The sequence below is a fragment of the Oncorhynchus tshawytscha genome, linkage group LG13 (assembly GCF_018296145.1).
Source record: "Oncorhynchus tshawytscha isolate Ot180627B linkage group LG13, Otsh_v2.0, whole genome shotgun sequence".
Lineage (NCBI taxonomy): Eukaryota > Metazoa > Chordata > Actinopteri > Salmoniformes > Salmonidae > Oncorhynchus > Oncorhynchus tshawytscha.
Genome location: NC_056441.1, coordinates 80,250,137 through 80,270,982, shown reverse-complemented (window position 1 = coordinate 80,270,982; position 20,846 = coordinate 80,250,137). Strand labels below are relative to the sequence as shown.

The 20,846-nt window shown below is 41.6% G+C and overlaps 1 protein-coding gene across 4 annotated transcripts in view; it reads left to right on the top strand.

Moving 5' to 3' along the window:
• nlrc3l (NLR family, CARD domain containing 3-like) overlaps window positions 1-17,980 on the top strand; it is a 28,089-nt gene extending 10,109 nt beyond the window's left edge. For 3 of the 4 annotated variants that reach the window (XM_024416808.2, XM_042296401.1, XM_042296400.1), the window contains exons 7-11: window positions 235-797; window positions 890-1,065; window positions 1,264-1,540; window positions 2,269-2,484; window positions 2,589-3,606. In XM_024416808.2, the coding sequence (XP_024272576.2) occupies window positions 235-797; window positions 890-1,065; window positions 1,264-1,540; window positions 2,269-2,484; window positions 2,589-2,957 (1,601 nt within the window). In that variant the 3' untranslated portion in view covers window positions 2,958-3,606. Of the gene's footprint in view, window positions 1-234; window positions 798-889; window positions 1,066-1,263; window positions 1,541-2,268; window positions 2,485-2,588; window positions 3,607-16,946; window positions 17,078-17,830 lie in introns of those variants that run through there. The other variant, XR_006078709.1, reaches the window with a different exon arrangement.
• The last annotated feature ends 2,866 nt before the right edge of the window (window positions 17,981-20,846 follow it).

The window sequence follows — 20,846 nt, the reverse complement described above, 5'->3', positions numbered from 1 at the left end:
TTCCACCCCTCTCTCTCTGTCTCCCCCTCTTCCACCCCCTCTCTCTCTGTCTCCCCTCTTCCACCCCTCTCTCTCTCTGTCTCCCCTCTTCCACCCCTCTCTCTCTCTGTCTCCCCCTCTTCCACCCTCTATCTCTCTTCCACCCCTCTCTCTCTCTGTCTTCCCCTCTTCCACCCCTCTCTCTCTCTGTCTCCCCCTCTTCCACCCCTCTCTCTCTCTGTCTCCCCTGTTTAGCTGTGATCCAGTATGAGTTAAAGTGTGGTCTGATCCGGCGACACAACTGTATCTTTGAGGGTGTACCCCGGGCGGGCCAGCATCTATACCTGAAGTATGTCTACGTTGAACCCCAAATCTCCACCCAAGGTCACGGCGGGGTCAATCCCTTGCACGAGGTCCGGTCCGATCCCCCCAACCCTCCCCAGGTTGCCTCCCCAGACAGCATGATTGGTGGGAATAACATTTTCCGTCTCCGGTCCCTGAATGGGTCTCCAGTACGATGCGTTCTGACCACGGGGCTGCCCGGAATCGGAAACTCTGTGGCGGTCCAGAAGTTCATGCTGGATTGGGCAGAGGATCGGGCTAATTTCGACATTCAGTTTGTGTTCCCGTTTCCGTTCCGGGAGATGCAGTCGCTGAGGGAGCGGAACATAGTTGAGAAGAAGGACATCAGTATGTTGGAGCTGCTGCAGACGTACCACAACGAGACGCGCTCCATGGACTTTCTGGAGCAGCAAGACTGCAAGGTGCTGTTTGTCATGGACGGGATCGACATCTACAAGAAACATCTCGATTTCAAGGTGCTCACAGTCTCACAGGGCTGAGATGATGTGTTTGGCAATGGAACCGTTCTGTACAGTACCTAATAAAGATATTTCTCCTTCTCCCCCAGAACACTCCTGTTGTGACTGACATCAAGGCTGTTATTCCCCTGGACTCCCTGTTGGTAAATCTGATCCGAGGCTCTCTGCTGCCGCACGCCCTCTTGTGGCTGACTGGGAGACGTGCAGCTACCAATCAGATACCTCCTGAGTACATCCACCGTGTCACTGAGATACAGGGTTACAGGTGTGTGTGGTGTTTAGAGGGTGGTATGGGGGGTTGGGTGTTAGTGTGTTTGGAGTAACTATCCCCCTCTAACATCCTATGAGTTGTTGCAACACAATGTAAAGCACTGTGGGGGTGAGTGAAACTTAACACTCATATAAAATGCTAACCGTTGACTTTTATTGCTGCTTATTAGTTTGTCTGTTTGTTGTTTTGCAGTGACGAGCAGAAGGATGACTATCTGACCCTGCGTTACTCGGACAAGTCTCTGGCTGCTAAGATCATCAGACACACCAAGAAGTCCCCCACCATCTACACCCTGTGTCATATTCCCTTCTGCTGCTGGATGGTTGCCATGGTGTATGAGAGGGGTTTCCGTAACTACGATGACTACGGAGACGAGCCCCCCAAGATTACGTCCTTCTTCATCCACTACATGATCATCCAGAACAACCGCAAGCTGGAGAAATACTACGGGCAAAACCCCAACTCACAGGTCTGATCCACCCTCCTAATAATAATATAATATATAGTGCCTTCGGAAAGTATTCAGACCCCTTGACTTTTTCCACATTTTGTTAGGTTACATTCTTATTCTAAAATGTATGAAATAAATCATCCTCAGTCATCTACACACAATACCCCATAATGACAAAGCGAAAACTGGGTCAGAAATGTTAGCACATTTCTTACAAATAAAAAACCGGCAGCAGTATTCAGCCCCTTTCCTAGAAGACTCGCTGCATCCTGTTTCCATTCATCATCCTTTAAATGTTTCTACAAGTTGATTGGAGTCCACCTGTGGTAAATTCAATTGATTGGACAAGATTTGGAAAGGCAAACGCCTGTATGGTGTGTAGGTTGATGAGGGAAAAAAGTATTTGATCAATTGTAGAATAAGGCTGTAACGTAACAAAATGTGGAATAAGTCCAGGGGTCTGAATACTTTCTGAAGGCCCTGTATGCCACTCATCTAACCTGTTAGTTGTGTACTAGGTCTTATGTACAGTGTAGACTTGGTCTGACATTTTTTTCCCCCCGATGCTAAACATCTCTAGAAAGTCTCAGGGTCTGGTCCCAGGAGTTTGATTCTGTTTAGTCTTCTCCACGTTATGATGTCATGACATTGGTGTAGGTTGTGTGCTGTTATAGTGTGCTTACTGTGTAAGGTATCTGAAAGGAACCTGGAAGAAAGGAATACAAATGTATTATTCCTATAAGCAGAAATGGACGGACATGGACAAGGTGTTCATGTTGAATCTGGGTTGCCTGGCTCTGGAGCTGTTGGACAATAACCGCTCTGTGTTCTATGAAGAGGACCTGCATGAGCACAGTCTGCTGGTGAGGGAGGTGGCCTGGTGTTCGGGCCTGTGTACTGAGCTTCCCAGGGCGAATGCCGAAGACAAGCGGGTCTTCTGCTTCACACACCTAAGCTTCCTGGTGGGTTGGACTTCCTGTCACATGACTTTACTTCTCTTGATTTGAGGTATCGTTTTTGAGATTGACAGATGTGTTATTCATAATGAATGTGTTCTTATCATCAGGAGTTCATGGCTGCACATTATGTTTGGCTCACCTTCCGCCTGGAGGAGCGGAACATTCTAGACCAGTCCCACCGCGTCTCCAAGCTGTTCAAGGAACACTCTCTGGTGGACATGTACCGCAAAGCCGTTGACCGTTACCTCAGCGCTCCTGTCGGCCAGTACGACCTGTTCCTGCGCTTCCTGTGCGGTTTGTCCATGACGCTCAATGACGGTTTGCTCCGAGGGATGCTGTTCCCCCATAACGCCCCTCCACTGAAAGGTCTGGAGGAAGTGGTCAAGCTGCTGACCAAGAGGAAGGACAGTGCAGGGCCAGAGAGACAGGCCAACCTAAGCGAATGCCTCCGGGAGCTGGAAACATCTGAGGACTGAACAGTCTCCTGCTGTTAACAAACATGTTTGATCATTTGTCTCTGATGCACTGAACTCTGTTTTGTAAAATGAAAGGTAATGCGACTATTGGTGTCGTCTCTGTGCCCCGCTGAAACAAAAACAATGAACATTCAGTGTGTCTCATCCAACTAGCAGACAGACCGAGAGAAAGAGAAGGCATAAATCACAGATGTGTCTTACCAGAAAGAGTTAATCATTGTGTCTGAACGAACTCCCTGACTGTGCTGAGTCTGTTTATAAGGACTAATATATAACCCATCAACTAGCAGTCGAAGATAAAGACCACAGTGCTTGTTAGACTTGTGTGACCATACAGCCTGTTCATCCTCTAATCAACAAGATGACTCACTGGAGGACGGATGCAGACAGTAGTGACCCTAGTTGCAGAATCTGTTATGTATTGCTTCTCCATCACTGACACTAGCCAGCTATACTTCTAGTTGTAGTACAAGAACAATCAGGTATTTAGTTAACATTTTCATTATTCCTTTAATTAACAAACTTGATGGAAAGGGAGTGTTTATATGTTTACACGTGTATGTTTTAAATGACATGTCTGTGTGTGTTTATATGACATGACACGTCTGTGTGTGTTTATATGACATGACACGTCTGTGTGTGTTTATATGACATGACACGTCTGTGTGTGTTTATATGACATGACACGTCTGTGTGTGTTTATATGACATGACACGTCTGTGTGTGTTTATATGACATGACACGTCTGTGTGTGTTTATATGACATGACACGTCTGTGTGTGTTTAAATGACATGACACGTCTGTGTGTGTGTTTAAATGACATGACACGTCTGTGTGTGTTTATATGACATGACACGTCTGTGTGTGTTTAAATGACATGACACGTCTGTGTGTGTTTAAATGACATGACACGTCTGTGTGTGTTTAAATGACATGACACGTCTGTGTGTGTTTAAATGACATGACACGTCTGTGTGTGTTTATATGACATGACACGTCTGTGTGTGTTTATATGACATGACACGTCTGTGTGTTTTGTAGTTTGGGTATTGGGGTGAAAGGTGTACAGTAGAGCTGGGAGATATGAAAAAAACATTATCCATGTCACAATAACTGGCTGAATTATCACGTTAATGATGAATTGAACAATGTTTATTCATCTGCACCAGTTATGTGTTTAGATTACCCTTAGTAGGGCTGACTCCAATCAGTCCACTGGTCCATTGTTTGGTCCTTAGGCTGTTGGTCGACTGAGATTGTTTTAGTTGAGCAGTAAAACATATATATTTTCACCTATCTCAGTGAACTCATCCATTGCTGAGGCCTAGACCAAAAGCCAATTTATGCTTGATTTGAAATTGTGGTGGAGCCTCCAGAGGCCAAATTGAGCTCTATACCACTTCACTATGTCCCTCCCAAATGTTGTACCAATGTGGAGGGCTCTGTATAGCTCCACGATGACATGATTGGTTCACGGTAGGTGAGGGTGGTACATCCTGTATAAACACACTCCCTTGACAACAGCTCTGCACTGCTCCGTAAGGAGTATGAATGCCCTGACTTCTACTGAGGTCCTTCTTGCCCTGACTTCTACTGAGGTCCTTCTTGCCCTGACTTCTACTGAGGTCCTTCTTGCCCTGACTTCTGCTGAGGTCCTTCTTGCCCTGACTTATACTGAGGTCGTTCTTGCCCTGACTTCTACTGAGGCCGTTCTTGCCCTGACTTCTACTGAGTCCCTTCTTGCCCTGACTTCTGCTGAGGCTGTTCTTGCCCTGACTTCTGCTGAGGCTGTTCTTGCCCTGACTTCTGCTGAGTCCCTTCTTGCCCTGACTTCTACTGAGGCCCTTCTTGCCCTGACTTCTACTGAGGCCGTATCACTGTAAATGCTGCATGGCCAATGCAAACGTCAGATTGACCATGCACCCAGATGCACAATGCACTTCTCCAACCAGAATGCACTTCTCTCTCCAGAATGCACTTCTCTCCCACCTATTGGTGCACATTTGTTTCATAACTTCATTGTGTGAGTTGGTAGTGTATATCACTTCCCAATATCACCAGTAGTATGTTTACCGTTAATTCATATGATTTCTAATCCACAATGTTTGTTACTTTGGTTATGGTAGTTTATTTTAATCCATTGAGTAGTATTCCGCTAGTCCTGTTCTCATTGTCTGAGTGGACACATTGTTTGCAGAGTGCACAACCTATGCTACACTAGTGAGAATTTGGGGGTTTATCTCAGTCCATTTATGAGTTTTGTCAATTTCATTTTGTTATTGTCTTTCGTTTGGAGTGCTCCTGTCAATGTTGAGTAAGGACGGGCACGCGTAGAAGTAGGCCTATAGGCTATGTGGCCTGATTTACACAGAAGTAGGCCTATAGGCTCCGTGGCCTGATTTACACATAGAAGTAGGCCTATAGGCTCCGTGGCCTAATTTACATATAGAAGTAGGCCAATAGACTACGTGGCCTGCGCGCAAATGTAGGCATATAAATGTCCTCATTTGGGGATCTGATAGTATTTCTGATTGGCTTAATGCACCACCACTAATGACCTGTGGAGCTTCTCAAAGTGATGTTTTCTTCACCTCAAACAAATTCTGTATTTAGATACATTGACAATTACAATAGTTCCTCAATGTATTTGAAAAATCTTTCCAGCTCTCGCCCTTTCGATAACCACTCAGCGTGACAGGGAAAATGCTCTGATCCAGTGGGAATGTCATAAAATAGGCTTCTCATCAGTGCTTGACTTGGACTGAAATAGGTTCCGGTAGTCATTTTGGGTGTCAGTACTGTTTATATTTAGGTGCAGGAGCTCCACAATACTTCTGAGATGATATTTATTAAGAGGAACTGGAGCTCAAGTAGTAGAACATTTGAGGTAAGCTCCTGCCCAAGTCAAGCACTGCTTCTTATCCCTTGAGCAAATAGCCTACAGCTGTGTCTGTCCCAAGCTCGCTAGTGCAAGCTTTGGGCCAGACCCATTAATTGTATCAATGTTTAAAGTTCTTTGCAGACAGGCCATGTGTAGCCAATGCGATTTATAGGATTTTTAACATTTTAAATCAGGATATTTTCTACCTGCAGGTTGCAATGTTTTTATTTGTTGGCTTTATGCAGGCTATTTTTACATTGTTGGCAATGGCAATTGAACTTACTTTTTAGGTTTATCATTTAGATTTGGATGAAATTTGTTAACCACATGACAATGATTTTGTGATAAGACCTTATAAATTAAATGAAACCATTCCACGTACATGTGCACTTAAACCATTACTGGCACGCAGATTGGTAGAAATGGTAAGATAAATTGGCATTCCACATGAGAAAGGTTGCAGACTCCTCGTGTAGCCTATCACCGGCAACTTCAAGAGAGTAATGGCAGAATCTGCTGGAGGAGAATAGTTGGGTCAGGTTTTTTTCTTCTGGTTATCTTGATCTCTGGCACCCTCTTGAGGCATCAACCCGTACGCTTAAAGCATCAGACAAGCTCAATGCATATAGTTGATATTATTAAAACACATGGTGTGTATAAAATGGAAAAATACACGTTTAAATGTTGAGCAATTGATTGGTCGACATAACATGACTTTCGGTCAAGTGAGATTTATTTTTTTAGTCGGACAGCCCTAACCCTTACAACTACTTAAATGTTGCAGCTATCAATTGTCCCATGAACAATCACCCATATTAGCAAACTTATTTAATTTAAAACTTCACATTTCTTTAGTAGGGCCCTATAGGTTATTTGGGTAATTCTGCGGAAATTATCGATTTTGTAGAGCCAACATGACTTTTATTTTTTTTTACCAAAACTTAGTAAAGTTAACCCTTTACCATTATAAATCAACATAAATGCCATCTTAATGTATTTTAATATTTTTTGCCTTTTTTGTCACGGGTGTTACCTATATTTTAGATGACAATTCAGGCTTTCCTGAATGTAATTTCACAATTCAATTTGCATATATAATCAGACAAAGTTTATGCTAATACGTATAAATTCTTTTGATTATAATTTATTTTAAACCGGTATGTGTAAAGTTCTATTGTGCGACATTTGTATATTTCTACCACTTGTTTTGTTTTAACATCAGAAATAATTGAGGTTGAGTCATCAAAATTGGATGATCATATTCTTAAAATGCTTACTAATGAATGCAGCAGCAGTTTGGTAGATACAGATTAACATTATTATATTAAAATTCAAACGATTTTATAACATGTTGATTTCTATAATTTGACCCTGCTGGTCATCTATGAACATTTGAACATCTTGGCCATGTTCTGTTATAATGTCCCTCAGGCGCAGCCAGAAGAGGACTGGCCACCCCTCATAGCCTGGTACCTCTCTAGGTTTCTTCCTAGGTTTTGGCCTTTCTAGGGAGTTTTTCCTAGCCACCGTGCTTCAACATCTGCATTGCTTGCTGTTTGGGGTTTTAGGCTGGGTTTCTGTACAGCACTTTGAGATATCAGCTGAGGTGAGAAGGGCTTTATAAATAGATTTTATTTGATTTCATATGAACAATAAAATCAGGGTTATTCCTCAAAGATTAAGATCTCTATGAGAACTATAGAAACATAACATCTCTATTAGAACTATAGAAACATAATATCTCTATTAGAACTATAGAAACACAACATCTCTATTAGAACTATAGAAACATAACATCTCTATTAGAACTATAGAAACAATATCTCTTAGAACTATAGAACCATAACATCTCTATTAGAACTATAGAAACATAACATCTATTAGAGCTATAGAAACAACATCTCTATTAGAACTATAGAAACAACATCTCTATTAGAGCTATAGAAACATAACATCTTTATTAGAGCTATAGAAACATATCTCTATTAGAACTATAGAAACACAACATCTCTATTAGAACTATAGAAAAATAACATCTCTAGAACTATAGAAACATAACATCTCTATTAGAACTATAGAAACATAACATCTCTATTAGAACTATAGAAAAATAACATCTCTATTAGAACTATAGAAACATAACATCTCTATTAGAACTATAGAAACATAACATCTCTATTAGAACTATAGAAACATAACATCTCTATTAGAACTATAGAAACATCTCTATTAGAGCTATAGAAACATCTCTATTAGAGCTATGGAAACATATCTCTATTAGAGCTATGGAAACATATCTCTATTAGAACTATAGAAACATATCTCTATTAGAGCTATAGAAACATATCTCTATTAGAGCTATAGAAATATATCTATTAGAACTATAGAAACATAACATCTCTATTAGAACTATAGAAACATAATATCTCTATTAGAACTATAGAAACACAACATCTCTATTAGAACTATAGAAACATAACATCTCTATTAGAACTATAGAAACATAACATCTATTAGAGCTATAGAAACAAAACATCTCTATTCGAACTATAGAAACATAACATCTCTATTAGAGCTATAGAAACATATCTCTATTAGAACTATAGAAACATATCTCTATTGGAACTATAGAAACGTATCTCTATTAGAACTATAGAAACTTCTCTATTAGAACTATAGAAACATCTCTATTAGAGCTATAGAAACATCTCTATTAGAACTATAGAAACATATCTCTATTAGAACTACAGAAACACAACATCTCTATTAGAACTATAGAAACATAACATCTCTATTAGAGCTATAGAAACATAACATCTCTATTAGAACTATAGAAACATAACATCTCTATTAGAACTATAGAAACAATATCTCTTAGAACTATAGAAACATAACATCTCTATTAGAACTATAGAAACATCTCTATTAGAGCTATAGAAACATCTCTATTAGAGCTATAGAAACATCTCTATTAGAGCTATGGAAACATATCTCTATTAGAACTATAGAAACATATCTCTATTAGAACTATAGAAACATATCTCTATTAGAACTATAGAAACATATCTCTATTAGAACTATAGAAACATCTCTATTAGAACTATAGAAACATAACTTCTCTATTAGAACTATAGAAACATCTCTATTAGAGCTATAGAAACATATCTCTATTAGAGCTATAGAAATATATCTCTATTAGAACTATAGAAACATAACATCTCTATTAGAACTATAGAAACATAACATCTCTATTAGAACTATAGAAACATAATATCTCTATTAGAACTATAGAAACACAACATCTCTATTAGAACTATAGAAACAAAACATCTCTATTCGAACTATAGAAACATAACATCTCTATTAGAGCTATAGAAACATATCTCTATTAGAACTATAGAAACATATCTCTATTGGAACTATAGAAACGTATCTCTATTAGAACTATAGAAACTTCTCTATTAGAACTATAGAAACATCTCTATTAGAACTATAGAAACATATCTCTATTAGAACTACAGAAACACAACATCTCTATTAGAACTATAGAAACATAACATCTCTATTAGAGCTATAGAAACATAACATCTCTATTAGAACTATAGAAACATAACATCTCTATTAGAACTATAGAAACAATATCTCTTAGAACTATGGAAACATAACATCTCTATTAGAACTATAGAAACATCTCTATTAGAGCTATAGAAACATCTCTATTAGAGCTATAGAAACATCTCTATTAGAGCTATGGAAACATATCTCTATTAGAACTATAGAAACATATCTCTATTAGAACTATAGAAACATATCTCTATTAGAACTATAGAAACATATCTCTATTAGAACTATAGAAACATCTCTATTAGAACTATAGAAACATAACTTCTCTATTAGAACTATAGAAACATCTCTATTAGAGCTATAGAAACATATCTCTATTAGAGCTATAGAAATATATCTCTATTAGAACTATAGAAACATAACATCTCTATTAGAACTATAGAAACATAACATCTCTATTAGAACTATAGAAACATAATATCTCTTAGAACTATAAAAACATAACATCTCTATTAGAACTATAGAAACATAACATCTCTATTAGAGCTATAGAAACATATCTCTATTAGAACTATAGAAACATCTCTATTAGAACTATAGAAACATAACATCTCTATTAGAACTATAGAAACATCTCTATTAGAGCTATAGAAACATATCTCTATTAGAACTATAGAAACATATCTCTATTGGAACTATAGAAACATATCTCTATTAGAACTATAGAAACTTCTCTATTAGAACTATAGAAACATCTCTATTAGAGCTATAGAAACATATCTCTATTAGAGCTATAGAAACATATCTCTATTAGAACTATAGAAACACAACATCTCTATTAGAACTATAGAAACATAACATCTCTATTAGAACTATAGAAACATAACATCTCTATTAGAACTATAGAAACATAACATCTCTATTAGAACTATAGAAACATCTCTATTAGAGCTATAGAAACATCTCTATTAGAGCTATAGAAACATAACATCTCTATTAGAACTATAGAAACATAACATCTCTATTAGAACTATAGAAACATAACATCTCTATTAGAACTATATAAACATAATATCTCTATTCGAACTATAGAAACAATATCTCTAGAGCTATAGAAACATAATATCTCTATTAGAACTATAGAAACAACATCTCTATTAGAACTATAGAAACATAATATCTCTATTAGAACTATAGAAACATAATATCTCTATTAGAACTAGAAACATAATATCTCTATTAGAACTAGAAACAAGAACAATAGAAACAACATTGAATGTAAACTAAGACAGTTTTTCCAAAAGCACTGATATTAACATATTGTATGCAGTAAAACATGTTCATGGAATTGGCCTATTTTCTGTACTAACTTTTCCCCTACTAATTATTTCCCATACTAACTTCACTTTTACTTGATGTTTGTCTTTATGTTTGTCTTTACAAAAGTTTGTCTTTCCCATATTATCGTGTCAAGTCCATCTTATCATTTCCGGGACAGTCTCCATTGCTTTCTAGCCACTGACGGCTTCTTCTCTGCTGGCCAGTTCACATCTGCCACTTTCACACATTCAGGTGGTCCTCCAATTACTTCCAGATACTGTGGTAAATCTGAGATGACCTTTTGTTCACTGGCAGCAGGTATTGCATCAGACACACAATCTGAACATCCCCATACCAGTTTATCATCTCTTGGGCTTGTTGACTCCATTCCTGTGCATGCACTTTGACCTTTTGTTCTTTGACCTCCAGTATAACGCCAGGGTATGGTTGTTCATCCTAGTTCACAATGCACCACTGTCCAGTGTGGTGAGCCTCGATGACATCTGGACGAAGTGGAGCTGAGGTATCTGGGTTGGCGACATCTGGACGAAGTGGAGCTGAGGTATCTGGGTCGATGACATCTGGACGAAGTGGAGCTGAGGTATCTGGGTCGGCGACATCTGGACGAAGTGGAGCTGAGGTATCTGGGTCGATGACATCTGGACAAAGTGGAGCTGAGGTATCTGGATGAAGCGGAGCTGAGGTATCTGGGTCGATGACATCTGGACGAAGCGGAGCTGAGTTATCTGGGTCGATGACATCTGGACAAAGTGGAGCTGAGGTATCTGGGTCGGCGACATCTGGACAAAGCGGAGCTGAGATATCTGGGTCGGCGACATCTGGACAAAGTGGAGCTGAGAGACCATGGCCATTAGCCGGGGCTGTGATTTCTTGGAGTCTATAACATGGGCAATCCCACATGCTATGCGCTGCTTGGCAGAGACAACTGTCTCTGTATTTGAGGATGCCAGGCACGATACACTTTCCTTTTATGGTGACCAGAGGTACCCCAGAAATCCTCTGTGCCTTACTTTCCACCTCTGCCTCACTGACATAATACAACTGTATTTGAGTGCCAGAGTCCCTTACCTCCCGATAGAAATACATTGTGTCCGTTATGTCTTTTCAGTGGTGGACCAAGAGGTCAGCTGACCCGCCCACTCCAACACTGTTTCTCCTGCTCTCAACATCTGTGTTATTTCTGTCTGACCCACCATTGCTTTCACTCATGTCTTGTTCCACTTTCTGTGACAACATTCATTCTTTTTTTTTTCAACTCTCTAAAACCTTTCACTAAATCCTGTGTTTTTTTCCAAGGTAGGTTGCTCGGTGATCCAGGTCAGCATCCCTGCGCGGTCAAATCAAATTTATTTATCAGCTGATATCTCAAAGTGCTGTACAGAAACCCAGCCTAAAACCCCAAACAGCAAGCAATGCAGGTGTAGAAGCACGGTGGCTAGGAAAAACTCCCTAGAAAGGCCAAAACCTAGGAAGAAACCTAGAGAGGAACCAGGCTATGTGGGGTGGCCAGTCCTCTTCTGGCTGTGCCGGGTGGAGATTATAACAGAACATGGCCAAGATGTTCAAATGTTCATAGATGACCAGCAGGGTCGTATAATAATAAGGCAGAACAGTTGAAACTGGAGCAGCAGCACGGTCAGGTGGACTGGGGACAGCAAGGAGTCATCATGTCAGGTAGTCCTGGGGCATGGTCCTAGGGCTCAGGTCCTCCAAGAGAGAGAGAGAAAGAAAGAGAGAGAGAGAGAGAGCATATGTGGGGTGGCCAGTCCTCTTCTGGCTGTGCCGAGGTGGAGATTATAACAGAACATGGCCAAGATGTTCAAATGTTCATAAATGACCAGCATGGTCGAATAATAATAAGGAAGAACAGTTGAAACTGGAGCAGCAGCACGAGAGGTGGACTGGGGACAGAAGGAGTCATCATGTCAGGTAGTCCTGGGGCATGGTCCTAGGCTCAGGCCCTCCGAGAGAGAGAGAGAGAGAGAGAGAGAGAGAGAGAGAGAGAGAGAGAGAGAACGACACTTAGATTCACACAGGACACCGAATAGGACAGGAGAGGTACTCCAGATATAACAAACCCTAGCCCCGACACATTAACTACTGCAGCATAAATACTGGAGGCTGAGACAGGAGGGGTCAGGAGACACTGTGGCCCCATCCGAGGACACCCCAGACAGGGCCAAACAGGAAGGATATAACCCCACCCACTTTGCCAAAGCACAGCCCCCACACCACTAGAGGGATATCTTCAACCACCAACTTACCATCCTGAGACAAGGCTGAGTATAGCCCACAAAGAACTCCGCCATGGCACAACCCAAGGGGGGGCGCCATCCCAGACAGGATGACCACATCAGTGAATCAACCCACTCAGGTGACGCACCCCTTCCAGGGACGGCAAGAGAGAGCCCCAGTAAGCCAGTGACTCAGCCCCTGTAATAGGGTTAGAGGCAGAGAATCCCAGTGGGAAGAGGGGGAACGGCCAGGCAGAGACAGCAAGGGCGGTTCGTTGCTCCAGAGCCTTTCCGTTCACCTTCCCACTCCTGGGCCAGACTACACTCTATCATATGACCCACTGAAGAGATTAAACCAGTGACATGAAATGAAGTGACAGATATTCTCTGTAATTAATTTATAATAATTAGTTGATATTTTAGTTTAAGTAATTCCCTAAACAGCTATAATACATTTAAAGTTGTAGATTTTTAAAATTTTTGACTCAAATATGTCACTAAACCATAACTCCTGGCGAGGGACAAGCCATTTTCATGGTGCTGACCGCGTTCTACGATGATATGGAAAATGTAATTTGCAATATAACTGTCTTTAAATATGTTTATTAACAATAAAACCCTTCAATAATTAAAAAATATATATATTATCCCATTTTTGTGTGTTTTTCCCCTGGGGGTTAAGGCAGGGATCAGGAAAGACACCATTTCTGTAGAATCACCCATTTATCGTAATGAATGATATCAGCAAAATATCCACAATGTTTGGTCGGTGTTAATCATTTTATAGTCCCAGCTCTAGTATACAGTAGGTCTTGATGTGAGACAGTTGTGTTGGTCAATCAACATCTGCTGTCTGTTGGATTGCATCATAATGTCACGTTCTGACCTTAGTTCCTTTGTTTTGTCTTTGTTTTAGTATGGTCAGGGCGTGAGTTGGGGTGGGCAGTCTGTTTGTTTTTCTATGTTGGTTTTTGTGTTCGGCCTAGTATGGTTCTCAGAGGCAGGTGTCGTTAGTTGTCTCTGATTGAGAATCATACTTAGGTAGCCTTTTTCCACCTGGGTTTCGTGGGTGTTTATTTCCTGTTTAGTGTTTTGTCATTCACCTTACGGTGTTCATTTTGCTTCTTAAATTATGGACACTTACCACGCTGCGTTTTGGTCCTCCGATCCTTCTCGTCACTCCTCCTCAGAAGAGGAGGACGAGATCCCTTACACATAATACATTTAGCATTATAATGATGTATTTTAGTGAAGATCAGCAACACAGAGAACCCATGACCCACACTAATGTTCTAATGTTCCCAAATGATGGCACCGCCCGGAGGGGTTGGCTGCGGTCTCATCGGCTCTTAACCAACCACGCTATTTTGTATGTTTTTTTCGAGTTGTTCGTAACTTGTTTTGCACATAACGTTGCTGCTACCATCTCTTATGACCGAAAAGAGTTTCTGGACATCAGAACTGAGATTACTCACCTCAGATTAGACGAAGAGCTTTTCTTCAATGAGTCAGATGGGAGGGAGATACTACAGACACCCGACCAGACCCAGATCCCCGTCATTCGCTGGAGAAGGAAACTGAGATTTCGCTGAAAATGATCAGGGTGCCTTCTGAGGATCTGCCTTTGCCTTCCGTCCTGATAGCTAACGTTCAATCGCTGGAAAGTAAGTGGGATGAACTGAAAGCACGTATATCCTACTAACGGGACATTAAAAACTGTAATATCTTATGTTTCACAGAGTCGTGGCTGAGCGACGATATTAAGAACATACAGCTGGCAGGTTATACACTATCAGCAGGACAGAACAGCAGCCGCTGGTAAGACATGGGGCTGGGGGCCTATCCATATATGTAAACAGCTGGTGCACGATATCTAAGGAAGCCTAGCCTGAGGTAGATTATCTCATGATAAACTGTAGACCACACTATCTACCTAGAGAGTTTTCATCTGTATTTTTCGTAGCTGTCTATTTACCACCACAGACCGATGCTGGCACTAAAACCTCACTCAATGAGCTGCATACGGCCATTAGCAAACAGGATAACTTTCATCCAGAGGTGGTGCTCCTAGTGGCCGGGGACTTTAATGCAGTGAAACTTAAATCAGCCTTACCTAAATTCTATCAGCATGTTAAATGTGCAACCAGGGGTAAAAAAAACTCTGGACCACCTTTACTCCACACACAGAGATGCACACAAAGCTCTCCCTCGCCCTCCATTTGGCAAATCTGACCATAATTCTATCCTCCTGATTCCTGCTAACAATCAAAAATTAAAGCAGGGAGCACCAGTGACTCAGTCAATAAAAATGTGGTGAGATGCAGCCGATGCTAAACTACAGGACTGTTCTGCTAGCACAGACTGGAATATGTTCCGGGATTCTTCCGATGGCATTGAGGAGTACACCACATCAGTCACTGGCTTCATCAATAAGTGCATCGAGGATGTCGTCCCCACAGTGACTGTACGTACATATTCCAACCAGAAGCCATGGATTACAGGCAACATTCGCACTGAGCTAAAGGGTAGAGCTGCCGCTTTCAAGGAGCAGGACTCTAACCCAGACGCTTATAAGAAATCCCACTATGCTCTCCGACGAACCATTAAACAGGTAAAGCATCAATACAGGTCTAAGATTGAATCATACTACACCGGCTCCAATGCTCGTCGGATGAGGCAGGGCTTGCAAACCATTACAGACTACCAAGGGAAGCACAGCTGAGAGCTGACCAGTGACACGAGCCTACCAAACGAGCAAAATAACTTCTATGCTCGCTTCGAGGAAAGTAACACTGAAACATGCCAGCATCAGCTGTTCCGGACGACTGTGTGATCACGCTCTCTGCAGCCAATGTGAGTAAGACCTTTAAACAGGTCAACATTCACAAGGTCGCTGGGCCAGATGGATTACCAGGACGTGTATTCTGAGCATGAGCTGACCAACTGGCAAGTGTCTTCACTGACATTTTCAACATGTCCCTGATTGAGTCTGTAATACCAACATGTTTCAAGCAGACCACCATAGTCCCTGTGCACATTAACACCATTATCCCAGAAACCCTACACCCACTCCAATTTGTATACCACATCAACAGATCCACAGATGATGCCATCTCTATTGCACTCCACACTGCCCTTTCCCACCTGGACAAAAGGAACACCTATGTGAGAATGCTATTCATTGACTACAGCTCAGCGCTCAACACCATAGTACCCGCAAAGCTCATCACTAAGCTAAGGACCCTGGGACTAAACACCTCCCTCTGCAACTGGATACTGGACTTCCTGACAGGCCGCCCCCAGGTGGTAAGGTTAGGTAACAACAAGACTCCAGCCACCCTAGTCATAGACTGTTCTCTCTGCTACCGCACGGAAAGCGGTACCGGAGCGCCAAGTCTAGGTCCAAGAGGCTTCTAAACAGCTTCTACCCCCAAGCCATAAGACTCCTGAACATCGAACATTAAATGGCTACCCAGACTATTTGCATTGCCCTCCCCTCTTCTATGCTGCTGCTACTCTCTGTTATCTATGCAGTCACTTTAATAACTCTATGTACATATTACCTCAATTACCTCAACACCTGTGCCCCCGCACATTGACTCTGTACCAGTACCCCCTGTATATGACTCCGCTATCTCTAGCCACTTTAATAATTAAAAATGGAATGTAATACATGTATCACTAGTCACTTTAAACAATGCCACTTTATATAATGTTTACATACCATACATTACTCATCTCATATGCATATACTGTATGTGACCATTAACATCTGCTAACCTTGTGTATGTGACCAATAACATCTGCTTCCCTTGTGTATGTGACTGATTTGATTTGTTATTTACTGCAGCTCTTTAATTATTTGTTATTCTTTATCTCTTTATTTTTTCCCTTTTTTGTAGGTATTTTCTTAAAACTGCATTGTTGGTTAAGGGCTTGTAAGTAAACATTTCACTGTTGTTTTTCAGCGCATGTGTAACGGTCGTCGTTGCATGAAGGATCGGACCAAAGGGCAGCGTGGGAAGTGTTCATGATTTTATTCGATCAACAAACACTCAAACCAAATAAACCAAGAGGGAACCCGAAACAGTCCTGCCAGGTGAAGAACACTAAACAGAAACCAACCAACGATAGACAGCTGTCCCTGATTGAGAACCACACCCGGCCAAAACAAAGAAATACAAAACATAGAAAAAGGAACATAGAATGCCCACCCAAATCACACCCTGACCAAACCAAAATAAAGACATGAAAGCTCTCTAAGGTCAGGGTGTGACAGCATGTGACAAATACAATTGTATTTTATTTGTAATGTACCATTGTTAATGATTTTGTGCAAAATTAACAAGGGAGTTTATGTAATAATGTATGCTTTATAGAATTGTGCATGAGGTGTGAGTCAGTGGAGAAGAAGATAGAAAACCCAGTCTAGTGAGTTACAGTACAACGCTACATACAGCACCAGTCAACAGTTTGGACACACCTGCTCATTCAAGGGTTTTTCTTTATTTTTACTATTTTATACATTGCAGAATAATAGTGAAGACATCAAAACTATGAAATAACATATACGGAATCATGTAGTAACCAAAAAGGTGTTAAACAAATCCAAATATATTTTTGATTTTAGATTCTTCAAAGTAGCCACCCTTTGCCTTGATGACAGCTTTGCATTCTCTTGGCATCCCTCTCAGAGATAGAAGAGTAGAGGCCATTCTAAAATTTCCTATGCTAAAGTTAGAAGTGGAGATGAAATGTGGATATGCTAAAGTTAGAAGGTTGTTTCTCTCCTCAGGGCTGCAGCAGAGGTATCCATAACAGAGAGAAGTTAGAAGGTTGTTTCTCTCCTCAGGACTGCAGCACTGGTATCCATAACAGAGAGAAGCCAGCGGAGCCGATTAGGCCAGAAGTGAAGAACTCGGAGGGGAGGAGAGAGAATGGAGCTAAAGCCTCGGGGTGACCTCTGTGTCATCCAGGCTCCTAAACCACTGGAGCTGATACATAGACCGAGGTAACACACACAAACTCATGCACATACACACACAGTTTGTATTTATCCTTAGTGATCACACATGTGTCAAATCAAATTGTATTGGTCACATACACATGGATAGCAGATGTTAATGCGAGTGTAGCAAAATGCTTGTGCTTCTAGATCCGACCATGCAGTAATATCTAACTAGTAATCTATCAATTTCACAACAACTACCTTTTACACACAAGTGTAAAGGAATAAGAATATGTACATATAAATATATGGATGAGCGATGGCCGAATGTCATAGACAAGATGCAGTAGATGGTATTTATTTGACCTTTATTTAACTAGGCAAGTCAGGTATGTGGCAGGGTCTACAGTCAATCACAGAGTACAAAACGAAAACCAGCCCCGTCGCGGACCTCGATGTCTTGCTCCCAGACAAACTAAACAGCTTCTTTGCTTGGTTTGAGGACAATACAGTGCCACCGACACGGCCCACTACCAAAACCTGTGGGTTATCCTTCACCACAGCCAACGTGAGTAAAACATTTAAATGTGTTAACCCTCGCAAGGCTGCCAGCCCAGATGGCATCCCCAGCCACGTCCTCAGAACATGCGCAGACCAGCTGGCTGGTGTGTTTACGGACATATTCAATCAATCCCAGTCTGCTGTTCCCACATGCTTCAAGAGGGCCACCATTGTTCCTGTTCCCAAGAAAGCTAAGGTGTGTGTGTTTCAGTGGTGATGATCCCCTGGCCAGACTTCAGCAGAAGGTGTTCTCCTCTCTGAAACAGTCTCTGGAGAAACTCCAGCAGGCAGAGAGCAGGGAGTTTGAGAACACAGGTAGGCTGCTGTAATAATGGACTTTTAACCTGGTTCTGATAGGATTGAGAGGTGGGTGGCTCATAGGCTCTCTCTCTCTCTATCTCGGACGGGAGGATGTGAATATTGGCACATCCTGTAAGAATGGAGGCTGCTCCAAGGTAGAGTACTACTCCTGTTCATATTCTCATCATTTCCCAGTGTGTATAAGTTACCAGGAGGTTACCAGGGTTCAGAGAGTAGCTCAGTGGTAGAGGGATGAGATGTTTAGAAGAGTTTGATTATCTTTTTAGTGTGATCTGTTGTTTATGGTGTGTATCCTGGTTTCTCTCGGTTGCAGTCTTTCTCTGGTCCAGGGAGTAACGAGGAGAAGTGTAAACAACCACCCTGGAGTACCCAACTTCCACGAGGGGTGAGACCCAAAAACACTTGATATTCTGATGCTAATATGTCTTCCTCCTGTCTAGTTTGTCTGGATAGATGTGTTGTTGGCCTCTGTTCTGTCCCCTGTCTGTCAGGATGAAGTTCTGGAGCTGCTGTAGGAGGAAGACATCAGCCTTTTAACTGTTTCCTGGCCCAGGAGGGCTGCACCACAGGAGGTCACCTCTGGAGGACACCAGATAAGGTCAGGACCCCATCAGAGTTTAGCTCAGGCACTGACTCAGACAGCCTTAGGTACATACAATCAGAAGTGCCGATGGCCCCCTCTGTATTTTGCTATCTCTCTATCCCTCTCTCACTCAACTCTGCCTTTCTCTCTCTCTCTACACTCCATCTCTCTCTCTGTGTCTGTCTCCCTCTCCCTCTGTCCATCGGGATGAAGGTAGTACCGTGTAGGTTTGATTGGCACCAGACTGGCAGCCAGGCCATCTTCTCTATCTATGCCAAGAACTCTCTACCAGAGCTCAGCTATGCAGAGTCCAACAGCACCACAGTACATGCCAAACACAGGCCTCTGTGTGCTTTACTTGGCTCATTACGCTCTAGCGCCTCCTTGTGGCGGGCCGGAAGCATGACTTGACCTTCACCTCTCGTGAGCCTGTTGGGGAGTTGCAGCGATGAGACAAGATTGTAATAACCAAATTAGGAAGAAAAGGGGGTAAAAAAAGAAACAATTAGATCTCTAAGTAATCTCTTATCAAGTTACTAAGTAATTTAATAGGATCTCTGTGGTATTCATATAATTGATCTCCCTCTCATGTCTCCTAGGTGATATACTGGAGCTAATCACCTGGGCCCATCTGGACCTTCCCTCTCCCACAGACACGCACACTGAGAGGGGGAAGGAGAATGGAAAATGGAATGCATAGACCCAGACAGAGAATGAAATCTAGCACACGGTACATGCTGCTCCCATATGTTTGAATGAACCTGTACCCTGTTGATGGTAGGCTGATAGCAGTATGTATGTCGTATGTACGCAGGCTTTCTATATTTAGCTGTAGAATTACACTGGGCACTAATGACACCGATGACATTCTACTCCGAATGCAGAGACTAAACTTCACTGCATTGAAACACTGTCTGAAGGCTATAACCATCAGGTCTTCCTACTACCTCTATCTTCTCACTGAAAAGAGATCCAGGCAGCTATCACCATAGAAACCCTCATCTGGATCTGTAACTAATGGATCGGGATCTGTAACTAATGGATCAGGATCTGTAACTAATGGATCAGGATCTGTAACTAATGGATCTGGATCTGTAACTAATGGATCAGGATCTGTAACTAATGGATCAGGATCTGTAACTAATGAGTAATTAGGTACAGCAGTTCTCGACCACACACACACACACGCACGCACGCACACACACACACGGATCAGTCCTCTTCTTTGTTAAGTGTATTTGAGACTGTGTGTGGCATTTTATTGATATCAGCTGCCTTCCAGCGAATTTAACTGGTCAAATGATGTTCTCTTACCTTATCATTCATCATGGTCGTGCTTTAACTGTCTTTGTTTTGGGTTGTTAAATCTGTGATTTAGTTTCACTCTTAGCTATCACACAACGTAATGAAACTCTGCACCTACATTGTAATTACACTGCTCAGGATGGGCTATCT